This window comes from Balaenoptera acutorostrata, chromosome 8 (genome assembly GCF_949987535.1).
Source record: "Balaenoptera acutorostrata chromosome 8, mBalAcu1.1, whole genome shotgun sequence".
NCBI lineage: Eukaryota > Metazoa > Chordata > Mammalia > Artiodactyla > Balaenopteridae > Balaenoptera > Balaenoptera acutorostrata.
Window position 1 is genome coordinate 59,670,400 of NC_080071.1, and position 15,675 is coordinate 59,686,074.

The 15,675-nt window shown below is 48.0% G+C and overlaps 1 protein-coding gene across 1 annotated transcript in view; it reads left to right on the forward strand.

Annotated features, from left to right (window-relative positions):
* Positions 1-15,675, forward strand: part of LOC103003536 (aldehyde oxidase 2-like) — a 72,474-nt gene that overhangs the window by 19,862 nt on the left and 36,937 nt on the right. Inside the window, 10 exon segments of the mRNA XM_057551349.1 lie at positions 3,308-3,456; positions 5,045-5,138; positions 7,076-7,185; positions 8,898-9,082; positions 9,647-9,809; positions 11,405-11,459; positions 11,462-11,496; positions 12,863-12,997; positions 13,842-13,896; positions 13,899-13,960. Of these exon segments, the coding sequence (XP_057407332.1) occupies positions 3,308-3,456; positions 5,045-5,138; positions 7,076-7,185; positions 8,898-9,082; positions 9,647-9,809; positions 11,405-11,459; positions 11,462-11,496; positions 12,863-12,997; positions 13,842-13,896; positions 13,899-13,960 (1,043 nt within the window).

Below are 15,675 nucleotides of genomic sequence, written 5' to 3' on the forward strand. Positions count from 1 at the left end.
GGAGTCCTACCTTCCCGGCCTCAACCATCATCACCCAGACTTCGACCGTGCTGCAGACCAGCAAGCCTGCCCTTCCCTGGCCTCACCCCACCCACTTGCTAGGAAAGGGACCCTTCCTGATTTTGCCCAGCACCACAGCTTCACAGCTTCAGCCTTGGGACAACTCAGGTAGCACACCTGCATACCACTCAGAAGAGGAGGAGAACGTGCTTAGATTTATCTGAAATCTTGGGGTTGGAGAGAAGAGAAAGAGGGAATAGTAAAATGGGTGGTTTGGGAGTATAGTCAAGTAGCTTAAGCAGACGGTCAAGACCCGAAAACCCTTCCCCTCATCTTCACCGCAGGCATCGTTTAGCCCACGGTTTTCAAACTTGTCTTCAGCACCACAACCCTGTCCTCAAACAAATCTTAGTAAATGAAAATAAGTTACTCTGTTTGAAGGAGGGGGAAGACTTTCTCCATCCCGCTGAGCCCCTATATCTACCTCCGCCAGGGCCAGGACTAAAGGAAAGTGAACTTGCCCAAGGTCCCCAGACTGGCTAGTGGCGGGTCACCAAGCCACACATCTCCCACTTCCAATCCAGAACTCTTGTCTTTACTGCCATTCCCCCACCCCCAGGCCCACCCCACGGCCTGTCCAATTGGCTATTTATCAGTTTGGACTCTGCAGGCAATGTAGAGCCAGATTCTAAAATCTGAGGAAACAAACAATGCACTTTCCTTGGGGGCCCCTTAAACTTTAAGTGTGAGTAATCTCTAGTGGCCTCCAGGGACCTTTCCCAGGATGCCCAAACTTTTCCTAAGGCCCAGAAGAATGAAGGACACTGGTGGGGGAGGGGTACGTGGGAGCCAGATGTACCCACCACCACCACCAGCAATCTCCCCCAGGAAATCAGTTTCTGTGACAGCTTATGTTTGTTTAAATTTTGTGTGCTAATCCAAGTCACATACACGCTTGACTCTGTACACTTCTTTTTCCTCAAAATCTTTAGTATAATAAGTGCTCCAGGGCTTCCCTGGTGGCGCAGTGGTTGAGAATCTGCCTGCCAATGCAGGGGACATGGGTTCGAGCCCTGGTCTGGGAAGATCCCACATGCTGTGGAGCAACTGGGCCCATGAGCCACAACTACTGAGCCTGTGCATCTGGAGCCTGTGCTCCGCAACAAGAGAGGCCGCGATAGTGAGAGGCCCGCGCACAGCGATGAAGAGTGGCCCCCGCTTGCCACAACTAGAGGAAGCCCTCGCACAGAAATGAAGACCCAACAAAGCCAAAAATAAATATATAAATAAATAAATTTATTAAAAAAAAAAAAAAAAAAAGTGCTCCAGAAAGTCGCTGCACCTTTAACCCATAGACCCACAAACTCTGAGAAGCATGGAGTTCAAACAAAATCCATGTTCTGAGAATCAAACAAAGATAAGGCTCTTTTCAACTCTGTTGAAATATAGGCTAGGTTTTGTGACCAAAGATGGAATAAAATATGAATGGAAATACAGTAAATAGAATTTCCTCGGTACAGCTATGTCTTGCCTGGCACAAAGTGAGGGGGTAATGTGAGCGATGGAAAGAGCCAACCGAAAACCCCAAAATGGATTGTCTGGCCTCAGCCTGAGTTTGAAATCCATACTTCTGAGAACCCAGGCAGTAGCAACAGCTGGCATTTTACTATCCCCTAGGGCTGAACTGCCATATTCTATGTCAAATAAGGGATGATCATACTGGTCTGGGTGATGCTCCTGACCTTAAAAAGATATTAATAATAATCATAATAATAATGTCTTTGTCTCTGATTTCTTCCCTACGAATAAGGCTCTGGGTCTATAGGGTAGGAGGAACTGTATGATAGGAAACAAGCTTGGTCTTCCCAGTGCTCCTACAGGCAAAGGGAAGGCAGGATTTTGCAGAAGTTAAAGACCAAGCTTTATTGGAACTTGTAGTGATGGGAAGCAATAGACCACCCCTGGTGGGTCTGGGATGGGATCCCGTGTTACGGAGTGCCTTGTATGAGATGCTGAAGCAGAAACAGGGTGAGGACTCTAAGTTGAGAGACGCTCCAGGGCAGAGGAGAAGTTTAGTTACTTTTAGGCAAGATTTGCTTAGCATACAGATAATAAGGAGCAACTAGTGGTTTCCCTAATCAATTAGGTTAGCTATGATCATTGAAGCAGCAGGGGGTGTTGTGTGTGTATGTTGGCAGGGGTGGGGGAAGTATTGTGCCAAGTACATTGTTAATATTGATGAAAATAAAGTTATGTGGGAGGGTGAAATATTCTCCACGATTAATCCACAAGAGAAAAATCAAAGCCCAGCCCACAACCTGTTAAAAAACAGACTAACTGCGGTTAGAACCCAGCCTTGGAAATGATGTCAAATCAGACTCTACGTGTTAGTGATTCATTCTACAAACCCCAGAGAGATTAATTTTTAAAGTCCAGCTGAGTCACCTCCTGATGGTTTGGGTGACTTCTTCATTTTCAAAGATTGATCTGAACCCTTTACATCCCTACTACAGAGAAGCCCAAAGCCAGCGCTAATATCCTGCCAATACTCATGAGTATGGCTGCAACGGTTTTTAAATTCTGAATTACTTCCTTGCCAGCCAGCAAATAGCATTGTCCTGATCCCCCTAGATGGATGCTCTTCCATTGCTCTTGCCCCCCAAGCCCCTCCCTGGGAACCCCCAACATCCCCACACCTAACAACAACCAACATAATACCTAGGGCAGCTCCTTGCATGAGCTGTGTTCATTCTGATTGGCCGGTGCCCCTTCTGGAACTGGTTGTTGACGGTTTTGAATATCAAGGCTACCTGTAGAGGTGCAAGTCAACAGTAAAAGCATTATTGATTTTAGACAATGACCTAGGAAACTGAAAGACCTTTGATTGTTTTCATGCCATCATATTTATCCCCCTTAATCACAAAACAGCTTTGCATAGCTTCACTGTGGTCAGTCAGGAGGGGGTCACGGAAAGTTCTAGTAGAGTCTGCCACCTGCTAGTTTTTCCTGTCATCCTTTCTCTCTAGCCTGTTTTCTTGCATTCATTCAAAGAGTGTAGACCAACTCAGGGGTTCCCAACCCTGGCTGCCCAGGAGAACTCCCTGGGGAGACTTTGATAAAGCCCTGCACCCAGAGATTCTGATTTGATTGACGTGGGAGTGGGGCATCTGTGCTGTTTGAGTTCTGGTGATTCTCTGAGCAGCCAGTGTCGAGAGCCACCGCACAAGCTGGACACCAAGGCCCTGGAGCCATGATTACAATCCAGCTGCTCCTCCCACATCACCTGTAAAAACAATGTGCTTTCCAGGACTGACAATAGGTGCTGCCTGCAGTCTGGCCCAGGTCAAGAACATCTGGGCTGACAGGGTATCCGAGTTCCCGGAGAAGACCCAGACATGCCAAGCATTCCTGAAGCACCTGAAGAGCCTGGCGGGCCAGCAGATCTGGAACATGGCTGTATGTCCTCCGGGCCAATCACGAGGCCCACTGCACCTATTTCTTAACCTCACCGAAATGCTGAAATAGGCATTGGCAGAATCAGTGTGCAAAAGGGTCTCAGCAGATTGAAACGACAGGCACGATAAATAAATATTCAATATTTAACAAACATTATTTAATAAAACATATTTCAAAGAAGACTCTAAGTCAAGTTCAACAGAATAAGCCAAGTAGGAATACGAGTGCTAATTCTGTGATAAGATCTTCAAAGAAGCTAATTTAGTCTTAGGCTGCGTTAACAGAAGTATAATACCTAAAATAAGGAGGGTAGTCTCCTCTACCTCAGACTGTTCAGATCACAGCTGAAGAATAATGCTCAGATCAGGGAATCACACTTCAAGGTCTGGTTGTCTTTGACCTCAGAAGAAAGCAGAAGTAAGTTTTCAAAGTACACACGCTCCTTCCCTTACGTACCCCAAATGGTGTATTAGAAATCCTTGGGATACAGGGAATGGAGGGAGAACATGTTTCCTTTGAAAAATCTCTTCAAGTGATTCCAAAGTGTTCCCACTCACTGTCAAGAACTCTGACTCAAACCCTGGAGCCTGGCAAGGAGATGGTGGCAGGAGAGTTGGGGGGTTGAAAACCACATCAGAAAGAGGAATGGCAGGGGTGGGGACAATCAGAGGGACCATGAGAGCTGCCTTCAAATATTTCTAGACTCCCAAGGAGACGCGTGATGTATTTCATATGATCACAAAGGGTAGAAGTATGACCGATAGGTGAGAATCCAGGGATGCAGATTTCCACTCAGTGGAAACAAGAACTTTAAAATTGAGCTGTTCATAGAGGAGCTGGGGTTCCCTGTCCTCACCCATGTTCCAGCCCGGGTCTACACAGCCCAGGTTGTCCCTGTAGATTCCATCACTACATGCGAAGGAGAGCATTGAGTGGACGGACCAGTCATTTCCCTGCCACGTTCTGAGATGCTACAGCCTCAACCAGATCCAAGCGGAATCTCCCAAGAGGAAAAGGGCAACTCTCCCTCAGTGATGTGGATGCCCAGCACCTCAACGCAGCCCACGGGAAGTCCAGCAATTTCAGAGGCCGTGAGATGAGGCTGCGATCCCAAGGCAGGACGGCACCTCTGTGGCCAGCACTGTGGCCACCTGCACCAGCTAAGTAGGGGTGGTTCAGAATTGGCTGCTGAGCCTCGCTCACGTGAATCCCAGTCCTGCCCCTTCCTAGCTGGGAGACCTTGATCAAGTTTCATCATTTCTCTGTGCCCCAGTGTCTTCATCTGTAAAGGGGGGATAATTGCATCATCTCACTGGGTTGTTGTGAGGATTGAGTAAATACGTGTGAAGGGGTTAGACAGCAGGTGGAACATACCAAATGCCGTGGAGTGTTTGTTACCATCCGTTCCTCACCCGATCCAAAGTCGCAGGTGGGTGGAGGCCTCCCACATGGTCTGAACTGAGTCCCATCTGCAGAGCACACTGAGACTCCCCTTGACCCTTTCACTACCAGAGAAGACCATAAGCAGGTGCCTATGGCTCTCGGATTTGAGGGATCGAATGACGAGGCTGTAACTCTCTCTCCTTAGTCCTTAGGGGGACACATTATAAGCCGGCATTGCTATTCAGATCTGAATCCAATTCTGGCTGTGGGCAACACTAACCTCAATCTGATATCAGAAGGTAAGCTACCCCAGAACACTCTGAACAGCACCTGAAAAGTTTTTGTCTCTTTTTAAAGAATTGCTATATCAGAGCCCAGGTCTCTGGCTCTCCATCCACCATGGGAAGCTCAGGCTCCCGGCAGGAGGCACACTGATGCAAGCGATGGCTGACGCCTCCTTCTGCACCACCTGCCACATACACACAGCACCCAGCCTGGACCACAGCTCAGTTAGCCCGCATCAGCCTGGGGCGGTATCGGAGGCTGATGTGAAGGCTCTCTGTGGCCTGAGGACCAGCACCTCCTTCTCTTCATGCCCCCCCCCCAGTTGCTGTGTGAGAAGCCACAGATCTAATGAGGACACGCTGGGGACATCATGGGGCCCCTGGGGGCAGGAGGAAGGCAATGACTAATTTTACATGCTGGCTGAGAGGGACGCTCCCTTGGGGCGCTCCGTGCTATACGACCCTTGTCTCCCCCGAAGTGCTCAGCCTCTGGCTGCTACAAGGATGCTAGCACTCCCGTTTACTGGGTGCTGACTTTGTGCCAGGCTCTGCTGGATACTTTACACACGTCACGTCTAATGTGTCCAACCACCCGGCGGAGGTCGCTTATAGAGGTGGGCATGGGATGGAAACCCAGTCTGCCTGATTTCCAAATGGGCATGCTTGTCTCTTCTCCATCAGCGCCTCCCCAGGGCTTCTAACTCCCCGCTTCCCTTGTTCCTCCCCCTCCCTCACCCATCAAATACCCTCCTACCGGCTGACACGGGCCCAGGCACTGGGTGCAGGGGAGCACTCACACTGCCCCTTGTGGACTTCGGGGTGTGGCCAACCAGGAATTATGTTACAGGCATTGTAACCCTCCCCAGGGGATTGCTGGCTAACACAATGCTGTCCCTGGTGGGTGGGAACTGAGAAGTGTTGGGAGAGACCTACTGGCAGAGGACAAGCTCTCATGCCCCCATTCAGCTTTGTGTGGGACCCACCCAGGGGGGAGGAGAGGAAAGGCCTCACCCCTGCCTGGCCCAGTCAACTGCTTTGCTGAGTCCTCCAGGCCTGCGGTCCAGGACGACCTTAGCTCGACCCCCAAAGACTAAGGGAGAAGCAGGCTCTGGGGCATCAGGATAGCAAGGATGGCCCGGCCCCCATGGGGCCTTCTACGCTAGGACTAGGACTAGCTGTGTTCTGCTGGCGTGTTGGTCGTTAACTTTGGCTTAAGGTCTCTGCTTTCCCAGCTCTGCCAAAGCCACCTCCAGCCCGAGCTCAGCCCGCTCCGGTGAGGCCAGTAGCAGGGAGGGAAAGGTCCACAGGGGCTCCTTTGGGGTCCCCCTGCCGCCTGCCTTCCAATCAGCACACCGCTGCTGCGCCTGGAGCGGAACCCACGTCAGATTCCCTGCACTGCCGCCCGATCTCCTCACCACATCTCCTCTGTGGAGCTACAACCACTTTTTAAAGCCAGAGGGGACTTCTCTGACCACCATGCGGTGACAATGGGGCTGAAAGGAGGTTTTGTGAATTGTTCACTTTGCTTTCAAGGTGTGGGTATCCCGCTTAGAGGCCAACAGCGGTGGCAAGAACAAAAAGCAAATCCAATGATTTGAGCGCTGTTAATAATGGAAACGAACCACGTCTCAGCTTAAGTTACGCCCTTACCTTGATCACAGTATTGAACGAGCTAGATTTAGTTAACCAGCCTCTGCTGAAAGATGAAAACAGGCCTGACAGGCCTTGGGGACAGGAAGAGACCCAGTTCACACGGCACGTGCACTAACAAGAGTAAATGTCATGCAGCTGCTGCCACCCCTCCCTGTGGAAGGGACAAGGGGCCCTGGTCCACCGCACGCTCAGATCCCCGCGCTGCTCCTCGCAGAGAAAGGTGACCTTTTCTTCTCCGCTGCTGACATTTAAGAGTACAGAATAATCTCGCATTCCTGTTGCACCTGTGCAGAAATGTCATTTTCCTCAACAGATTCCTCTAAGCGAACATTTTCTTGCTGGGCTGGCGAGTGCAGACCTGGAGCCGGAGGGAATTTTGGAGTCTGCGTATATTCCCCACTCTCAAAAGGTAAGAATTCTGCTGGTCACTTTTGAGAGTTGCTTTTCTCTTTGCATAACTGAGTCCAGTCATCTGTAGAAATTTCAGAACAGATGGAAGGAAACTAAGGCTGCTCTGAGAACCTGTTTCCTGTCCTCTGTAGCCTGGTGCGGCACCAAGGCTTCCAGCAACCCTTTCAGCTCCGGGTGAGCCCCTGCGGTCGTTGCTTCAGCTGTGGGGCGGCACCTGCCCAGCCCGTGGAGGTGCTTCCATGCCCCCTCGTGTCTAATATCAACGCCGGGAGGCGGAAGTTCAAGTTCTCCTGCTGCGGAATGAGCTTCCCCACCTGACCCAAAGGAGGCAGAGGCTGCGACCGGACCTCCGCTCTCCCCACCCCTGGAGCTGACCCCAACAGTTCAGAGAAACAGGAGTGCCTCACGCACCAACCCTGGAGGAGATGTGGCCACCCAGCCAGCTACCGAAGGGGCCTTCTGTCCTCACTCCCTGTTCCCCGTGCTTCTCCCCCAAACTGTACCTGAATCCCAGAGGACAGTCTTGCCAAGAGGGGCAATACTTCATACACACGCACAGTGATCCCAAGCCAGGAGTCACCTTGGTCATTTAGGAAGTCTTATATTAAGTCATGCTTTGAGCCACATATGACCTTCATTTATTTTTCCTTGGGAATGGAAACTTTGAGATCTGTTCCCGAGCCAGTGTGCATCTGGGTAAGGGCCCCAGACAGAAAAACAAGCTGACCAAACACAGCACCCTCGGTGGCCACACAGATGGAAACACACTCGAGGCACCGGCCATCTCCGTTAACCCTGTGTCAGCATGCCAGTGGTCATGGTGCCAAGGGTAAGGGGGGCAGCTATCACCATCCTGACTCTTGTCTCAGATAGAAGAGTCCCTAGTCCACTGTTGGAAAGTTCTATTCAACGCCTTTACGAACTTTGCAAAATGGAAAAGTGATGGCATCTACAAACCAAGAAATTCGGTGGGTCTCTTTCACACTTTCAGCACGTCACATTTAAAAGCACCTGTGTTGGGCTTCCCTGGTGGCGCAGTGGTTGAGAATCTGCCTGCTAATGCAGGGGACACGGGTTCGAGCCCTGGTCTGGGAAGATCCCACATGCCACGGAGCAGCTGGGCCCGTGAGTCACAACTACCGGGCCTGCGCGTCTGGAGCCTGTGCCCCGCAACAAGAGAGGCCGCGATAGTGAGAGGCCTGCGCACCGCGATGAAGAGTGGCCCCCGCTTGCCGCAACTAGAGAAAGCCCTCGCACGAACCGAAGACCCAACACAGCCAAAAAATAAATAAATAAATAAATAAATAAAGTAGCTTAAAAAAAAAAAAAAAAAAAAAAAGCACCTGTGTTGAGAAGCCTCCTCCATCCTCACAGGGGACAAAGGGAACTGGAGACTGGAGTTAATGGCGCCCGGAAATAAGAGCATGTGGAAATGCTCCGGGCATTTTGTGCAGAGGCATTCTGGCCTCAGAGGCAAAGTGTGCAGTGATCCCTGTTCATTGAGGGTATGGGGGGTTGGGGATGGACCTTTGGGAGGACATCATTCTCTCTTTGAACGAACAGGCAGCCAAATTGTCCTCACATTGTGCCAAGCGTCCTTTGTGTCCATTTAGATTGAGTCTAAGTGATTAATTAGTGACACCAAGAAGCAGAAAACTTGCTCTTAGCTTTAACATATCAAATAACTCCAAATGGCTTTTGTCTCCACAGTGGGAATTTGTGTCAGCCTTCCGACAGGCTCAGTGCCAGCAAAATGCCTTGGCCCATGTGAATGCTGGCAGGCGAGTTCTCTTCAAAGAGGGCACAGACACCGTCGAGGACCTGAGCATCGCCTACGGAGGGGTCGGGGCTGCCACAGTCAGTGCACAAAAATCCTGCCAGCAGCTCCTAGGGAGGTAAGCAACAAACCCTGGACACTGATGGTGAAGCTTGACATCAAAGAAAAAAACAAGTGGGAAGATGGAAACTCCTATATGTAGAATCATTGCTCGTTCTTTCTGTAATTTTGCTAAATGAATCCAACCTTATTTGACTTTGATTAATTAGGTGCCACTCTTTGGGTGAGGGATACAACAAATATGGCCCAGGACTGTGTTCAGCCCCAGCGCTCTCGTGCACATCAACGCTCCAGCAAACCCACACCAGGCAGCATCCAAGTGGTACCTACCACTCCCACTGCTCGGGGGCACTCTATTTCTTCCTCAGTAAAGGCAGTGTCCAAGTCTGAGTCCTGTCCAGTTCATAATGGAATTGACCCTAATGGTCTATTTATTTAATGCCTCGTTCCAGCGTGTTCAGGCTACTCAGTGCAGCCTCCCAGGCCTCAGTTTTCCTGAACGGCTTGTTTAGGTGATTTCTAAGTGCCCATCCAACTCATAAAATGAGACTCTGGGGCGTCTGAACCGCCACCATCCAAAGTCTAGCACGTGCCAGTAGTCACTGAGGCTGCCCTTCTCCAGGCGCTGGGGTGAGCTGATGCTGGATGAGGCCTGCAGGCTGCTCCTGGACGAAGTCTCCCTCCCAGGCTGGACTCCAGGTGGGAGGGTGGCGTTCAAGAGGACTCTGGTGGCCAGCTTCTTCTTCAAATTCCACCTACAAGTTCTGCAGGAACAGAAGAAGCTAGTAGAGCTGTTCTCTGTGCCTGTAAGTGCTCTGGCTTTTACGTGCTCCTGGCAGCATAAGCTCCCACCTTCCCCACTACTTTTGCAAACTGTCTTGTGGGCAGCCTGTCAGTTCCCAGCCATCCCTTCTTCCGGAACTCAGCCCTGAAGGGCTACTGCGTGAGGCTCGGGGTGCCAGACTGTCTTCAGTGCATAGGTGTTTACCACATGCCCTGAGCAGGGAAACATGACGGGGCCCCTGCCTCCTATGTGCAATTTTTTTCTCTTTTAAAATCAACTTTATTGAAGTATAATTACGTAGAGCAAAATGCACCTATTTAAACTCAGAGAGTTTTGACAATTGTGTAAACTGGCGTCACCACCACCTCAAACAAGAGATAGGGTATTTCCATCACCCCAAAAAGTGCCCTTTTGCCCCTCTGCTGTCAATCCTCCCACCCCTGACCCCAGGCAACCCCTGATCTGCTTTGTGACACTATAGATTAGTTTTGCCTACTCTAGAATTTTATATTCAATATGAAATGTAAAACAAAATTTTATTTTTCAAAAAACCTAAAAGGTTGGGTGGTGGTGGGATGAATTGGGAGATTGGGATTGACATGTATACACTGATGTGTATAAAATGGATGACTAATAAGAACCTGCTGTATAAAAAAATAAATAAAACTAAATTAAAAAAAAAAAACCCAAAAAGGTTTATATGCTAATATTTAAGTAGCTTCTTTTCAGAATTTCTGATTATAAACTTCTGGAATAAGTTACCAAAGCAAAATATTTTCACTCTCTTTCTCCCTCTCTCTCTCTCCCCCTCCCCTCCTCTCTTTCGAATCTATCTTTCCTCCCCTGTGACTACAACTCTCACCCTAACTTGCACCCCTGTTCCCCAATCACACCCCACGCCAACAGCCCAGTGTTCCTAAACTGTCTGGTTTTCATTCATTCAGGTGAAGACCCTCACAGGACTTCCCTGGCGGTCCAGTGGTTAAGACTCCGTGCTTTCACTGCAGGCGGCCCGGGTTTGATCCCTGGTTGGGGAACGAAGATCCCGCAAGCTGTGCAGCGCGGCCAAAATAAAAAAAGAAAGAAAGGTGAAGACCCTCACAAACCACATTTACTAGAATAACTCTTGCTGCCATTGAATTTCTTAATCAAGACCGTTGATGTGTTTCAGTGACACCCAGAGAGCCTTCCCAGTTTTGCTGCTCTCCCGGAAAAACTGAGTTGCTGAGGAAAATAATCAGGATTTGGGCTCTTTTGTGTACACTGAACCACCCCAGCTCATTCTAGAATGGCTTTTCCAACCCCAGATTTTCTTGCTTCTCCTCCTGCCTCTGCCCAGCTTGCTGACAGGCCTCTCTCTCCTCAGAATGACTTGAGGATCAGATTCAAACAGTCATTCCAGGTCTTCCTTATGTGGAAAGGGGGGGGAGGGCAAGGAACATTCACAGAAGTGGATCCTGGGAGGTGATGTGGATTTGCGTCACCCAGGCTACCCGAACCCTACGATTTCTTGGCTACTTAAGCCAAGTCACTTTCAAAGCCCAGTTTAATCATAGACTAATCAGCTTATCTTTATTGTTTTGAATCGTCTTTCAGAACAGACACCGTTATCCTGAAATTTCAGACCGATTCCTAAGTGCTCTAGAAGACTTCTGGTCACAGTACCCCAGGGAGTCCAAAGGTACCAGGTCAGTGAGTTTAATTTAATGGAAACCGAGAAACTAAGAGACAGCTGTAGCTCTGTGAACAAGCAAGTGCTTCAAAGTTGTGATTTTCCCTTCTAACTTTCTAGTTTTTGCTAGCACATTGGCCCTTTGTTCAGGCCGATCCAGGGAGAGGCTGGGTCTAAGATCAGGCCTGAGCTACCGCTGGATGCACTCAGGGCCAAACCCACCTGAAACAGTTTGACCATCTGACTAATAATTGAGAGTGTCTTCAAACTGCTGTTCTTTGGGCATTTCTTTGAAGAGCAGCTAAGCCAGGAGTGGGGGGAAGGACAGAGCAGGACAGTAGCAAGGTTCAGCCTCCAGCCCTGATTGCAAATGTTTAATCTCCAGTTGGCAAAACAAGAGCCCTGCAAGTAACTGAACCCCCTCTTCTTGAAGAACAATTTAGAAAGTATCTATTCTTATCTATTAGAGCACAGCCCCTCCTGCCACCCAATCTCCACACATAGTCCACACATAGATCTTCCCTGAGAAGAGTTCCAGAATAAACACTTGCTCCCTTTACTTTTTAGTTTTTATTATAGTTGCTTTACAATGTTGTGTTAGTTTCTACGGTACAGCAAAGTGAATCAGCTATACATATACATATATCCCCTCTTTTTTGGATTTCCTTCCCATTTAGGTCACCACAGAGCACTGAGTAGAGTTCCCTGTGCTATATACTGTAGCTTCTCATTAGTTATCTATTTTATACATAGTATCAATAGTGTATATATGTCAATCCCAATCTCCCAATTCATCCATTTACTTATACTGCCAGTGATATTTTTGTGCACAAAAATATCACAAGGGCAGCCGAGGCACCTTAGACCAGATCTGGATAGACTCCATTGCCATGTGCCCCCAATCTCCCACCAGAGGCCCTGCTCCTGCCGATAAGCAGGCTTTTGGCTTAGATTTTGGTCCCACATCCTTAGGAATTATAGCACTCTAGGCCTCATCATCATGGTCACTTAATGTGTAAACACACTGATCATTGGAAAAGTAAGAAAGCAGGACAGGGAGACCCTCTGAATTCCAGAATAAAGGGGTACGGGACACCACTTGGGAAAAGAACATGCCAAAAGGGGAAGCCAGAGTGCCCATTCACCTACTTCACAATTTTGCCAAAACATTGGCCCTGTCTAAAGCATTGCCGCATAACTGAAATGACAATTCCCCAGTCTAGTTACAACATTAAATTGCCACGCTCATCTGACCCACTCCAGTGTTTGTTGCCTGAGGGTGACCGTCTGATTTCTCAATCCTGAATCAGGAGTGTTGGTAATCGGCCAGGTCACTTCTGAAGATTAAAGTTTTCCAGGGAAACTCTTGTCTTTCTCTGTAGAGTGTGGATTCTCACCAACCCCTCCAAGATCCAGTCGGACGCCCCATCATGCACCTACCAGGCCTTAAACATGCCACAGATGAAGCCGTATTTTGTGATGACATCCCCATGCTGAATAAAGAACTTTCAATGGCTGTCACATAGACTCTAACAAAATTGTTTCAAATGAAGTTAAAGACAGCTAAGCACTACTAGAGCCATCTTACGGAAAAAAACTGAACGAACCTTTTGGTCCACCCAGTACCACAGACTGGATAGCTTAAAAAAGTGAAATGTGTCTTCTCACAGTTCTAGAGGCTAGAAGTCCAAGATCAAGGTGTTGGCAGGTTTCTCCTGAGGCCACTCTTCCCAGCTTGCAGATGGCCACCTTCTCCTTGTCCTCACATGGACTTTTCTCTGTGTATGAGCCTCCCTGGTGTCCCTACCTCTTCTTCTTCTTCTTTTTTTTTTTTTGTCCCTACCTCTTCTTATAAGGACACCAGTCATATTGGATTAGAGCTCCACCCTTAGGACCTCATTTCACCTTCATTACCTCTTTAAAGGCCTTATCTCCAATACAGTCACCTTGGGGGTCAGCCCCTCAACATATGAATTTTGGGGTTGTGGGGTGGGGGGAAGAACAGGAATCACATTGTACAAAAAATATTCTCCTTATCTTTAAACTCTAAAATGACTCCATGAAGGCGACACTCGTGGACGACCCTTGACAGAGGATGCAGCAGATTCAGGTCACAGCCAATCTCACATCCACTCTGGGGCTTACATTCACTGAGTAAAATGGCCAGTAGAAGCATCTGTATGATTTCAATTAATTTTTAAATTAAAATTTAAAAGAAATTTTTTTTAGCCAAGCACATGTAGTCACATGTGGTTATTACTGGTCAACAATGATAACTGAAACACCAGCCATTGGTAAGCTTGCACTAACAGTACTTCTACCCAGAATTTTCCACCTGCTTCATGGATGTACTTTCCGCAGGTACTCTGCCTGGGCCAGATCGTCTGTGGTGTGGTTGCAGAGACAGATGTACAGGCAAAGCACACAAAAAGATAAAGGTAACCTGTGAAGAACCGGAGCCCATAATCTTCACCATTGAGGTAAGCAGGCTGCCTGATCTCTCCCGTAAGGTTGTAGAATCAAAAGTTCCTTTGCAAACTTCTTAATGCGAGACTAATTCAGGGCTTTACTTTTTTTTTTTTGTCACTGGCTTGCTCTGGAAAAATCAGCTTTCTCTGGAAGATATTACTTATATGAATTAAAATTAGCTTTGGCTCCAAGAAACAGGAGAAAAATAGAAGTTTCTTTCTCTCTCACATTCAGAAAATCTAGAAATGGCCAGTCCCGGGCTTATATGTGTTTCTAAGTGTCGGGGTCTGGCCTCCTTGTATATAGTCGCTCCGTCCTGTGTGGTTTCCATTCTCCAGATCACACTTTGGTCCACAATGGCTACTGAACTCTGGCCATTGAGTCCACATTTCAGTCAGCAGAGAGAATGAGGTGATGAAGAAGAGCATATCCCCTCCCCTTAAGGACCCTTCCAGAAGCTGCACATAACCTTCCTACCTCTCCTTGGGTAGAAACTAGTCACATGCCACACCAACATACCTAGAAAGGGGATCTGGGAAATGTAGACTGTATTCTAGGTGGCCAGGTATTCACTAGAAATTGGGGATTCTATTACTTGAAAATAGTGAGAATGGATATTGGGAACAATAATCTTTTCAAGGTAGAGCCCAAAAGCAGTGGGTCTTTCATGATGAAATTCCACAGAAATTTCCACTCTCGTTTCTGGGTCTAGATGATGGAATGAAAATGCTACTTCCAGAAAAAATAATGAATTTAGATTAGAAAAGTGAGATGTGGACAGGGGTTTGCATGTTCTAATTCGATGAAAGATAAGATCATAGCAATTAAGTTGAGAAAAGCTTATTTATTTCTTTGCTTGTGAAAGAAAATAAAATTTTTTCAAAGGCCCTAGTGAACCATTTGAACATTTTAAAAATGTCCCTAGAAGGTACAACTTGCTCAATATTCAAAGTGTTAAAGAGGTCATGTTTCTTGTTCTTTCTAAACCAAATCAACTCTGTTCCAAATTCCCATTTCGTCAAGTTTGCAAGAAGTCCAAGCCATTGTTCTTGGCTCACCCCCCTTCCTAGGGTTGTACTAGGATCCTAACAAGGGTTTCTTGAAATTTTAATTCCAATCCCATTTCCTCAAGGGGGAAATGACACCCAAAGGACACACTCATGAACTATCTTGGGACTTGGAATGTTTAGAGATCTAGAGTTCCCTCCGATTAGGACTGTCCACCATCAGCAAAAAAATTCTTTTGCGAAGAAAAGTAGGTAGGACTTCCCTGGTGGCACAGTGGTTAAGAATCCGCCTGCCAACGCAGGGGACATGGGTTTGATCCCTGGTCTGGGAAGATCTCACATGCCACGGAGCAACTAAGCCCGTGTACCACAACCACTGAGCTTGTGCACTAGAGCCCACGAGCCACAACTACTGAAGCCCATATGCCTAGAGCCCGTGCTCTGCAACAAGAGAAAAGCCACCACAATGAGAAGCCCATGCACCACAATGAAGAGCAGCCCCCGCTCGCCACAACTAGAGAAAGTCCCTGTGCAGCAACGAAGATCCAACACAGCCAAAAAATAAATAAATAAAATAAAAATTAAAAAAAAAATCCTTTTATGAAGAAAAGCAGGTAGGACTTCCATGATGGCGCAGTGGTTAAGAATCCACCTGCCAATGCAGGGGACGTGGGTTTGACCCCTGGTCTGGGAGGATCCCACATGCGTGGAACAACTAA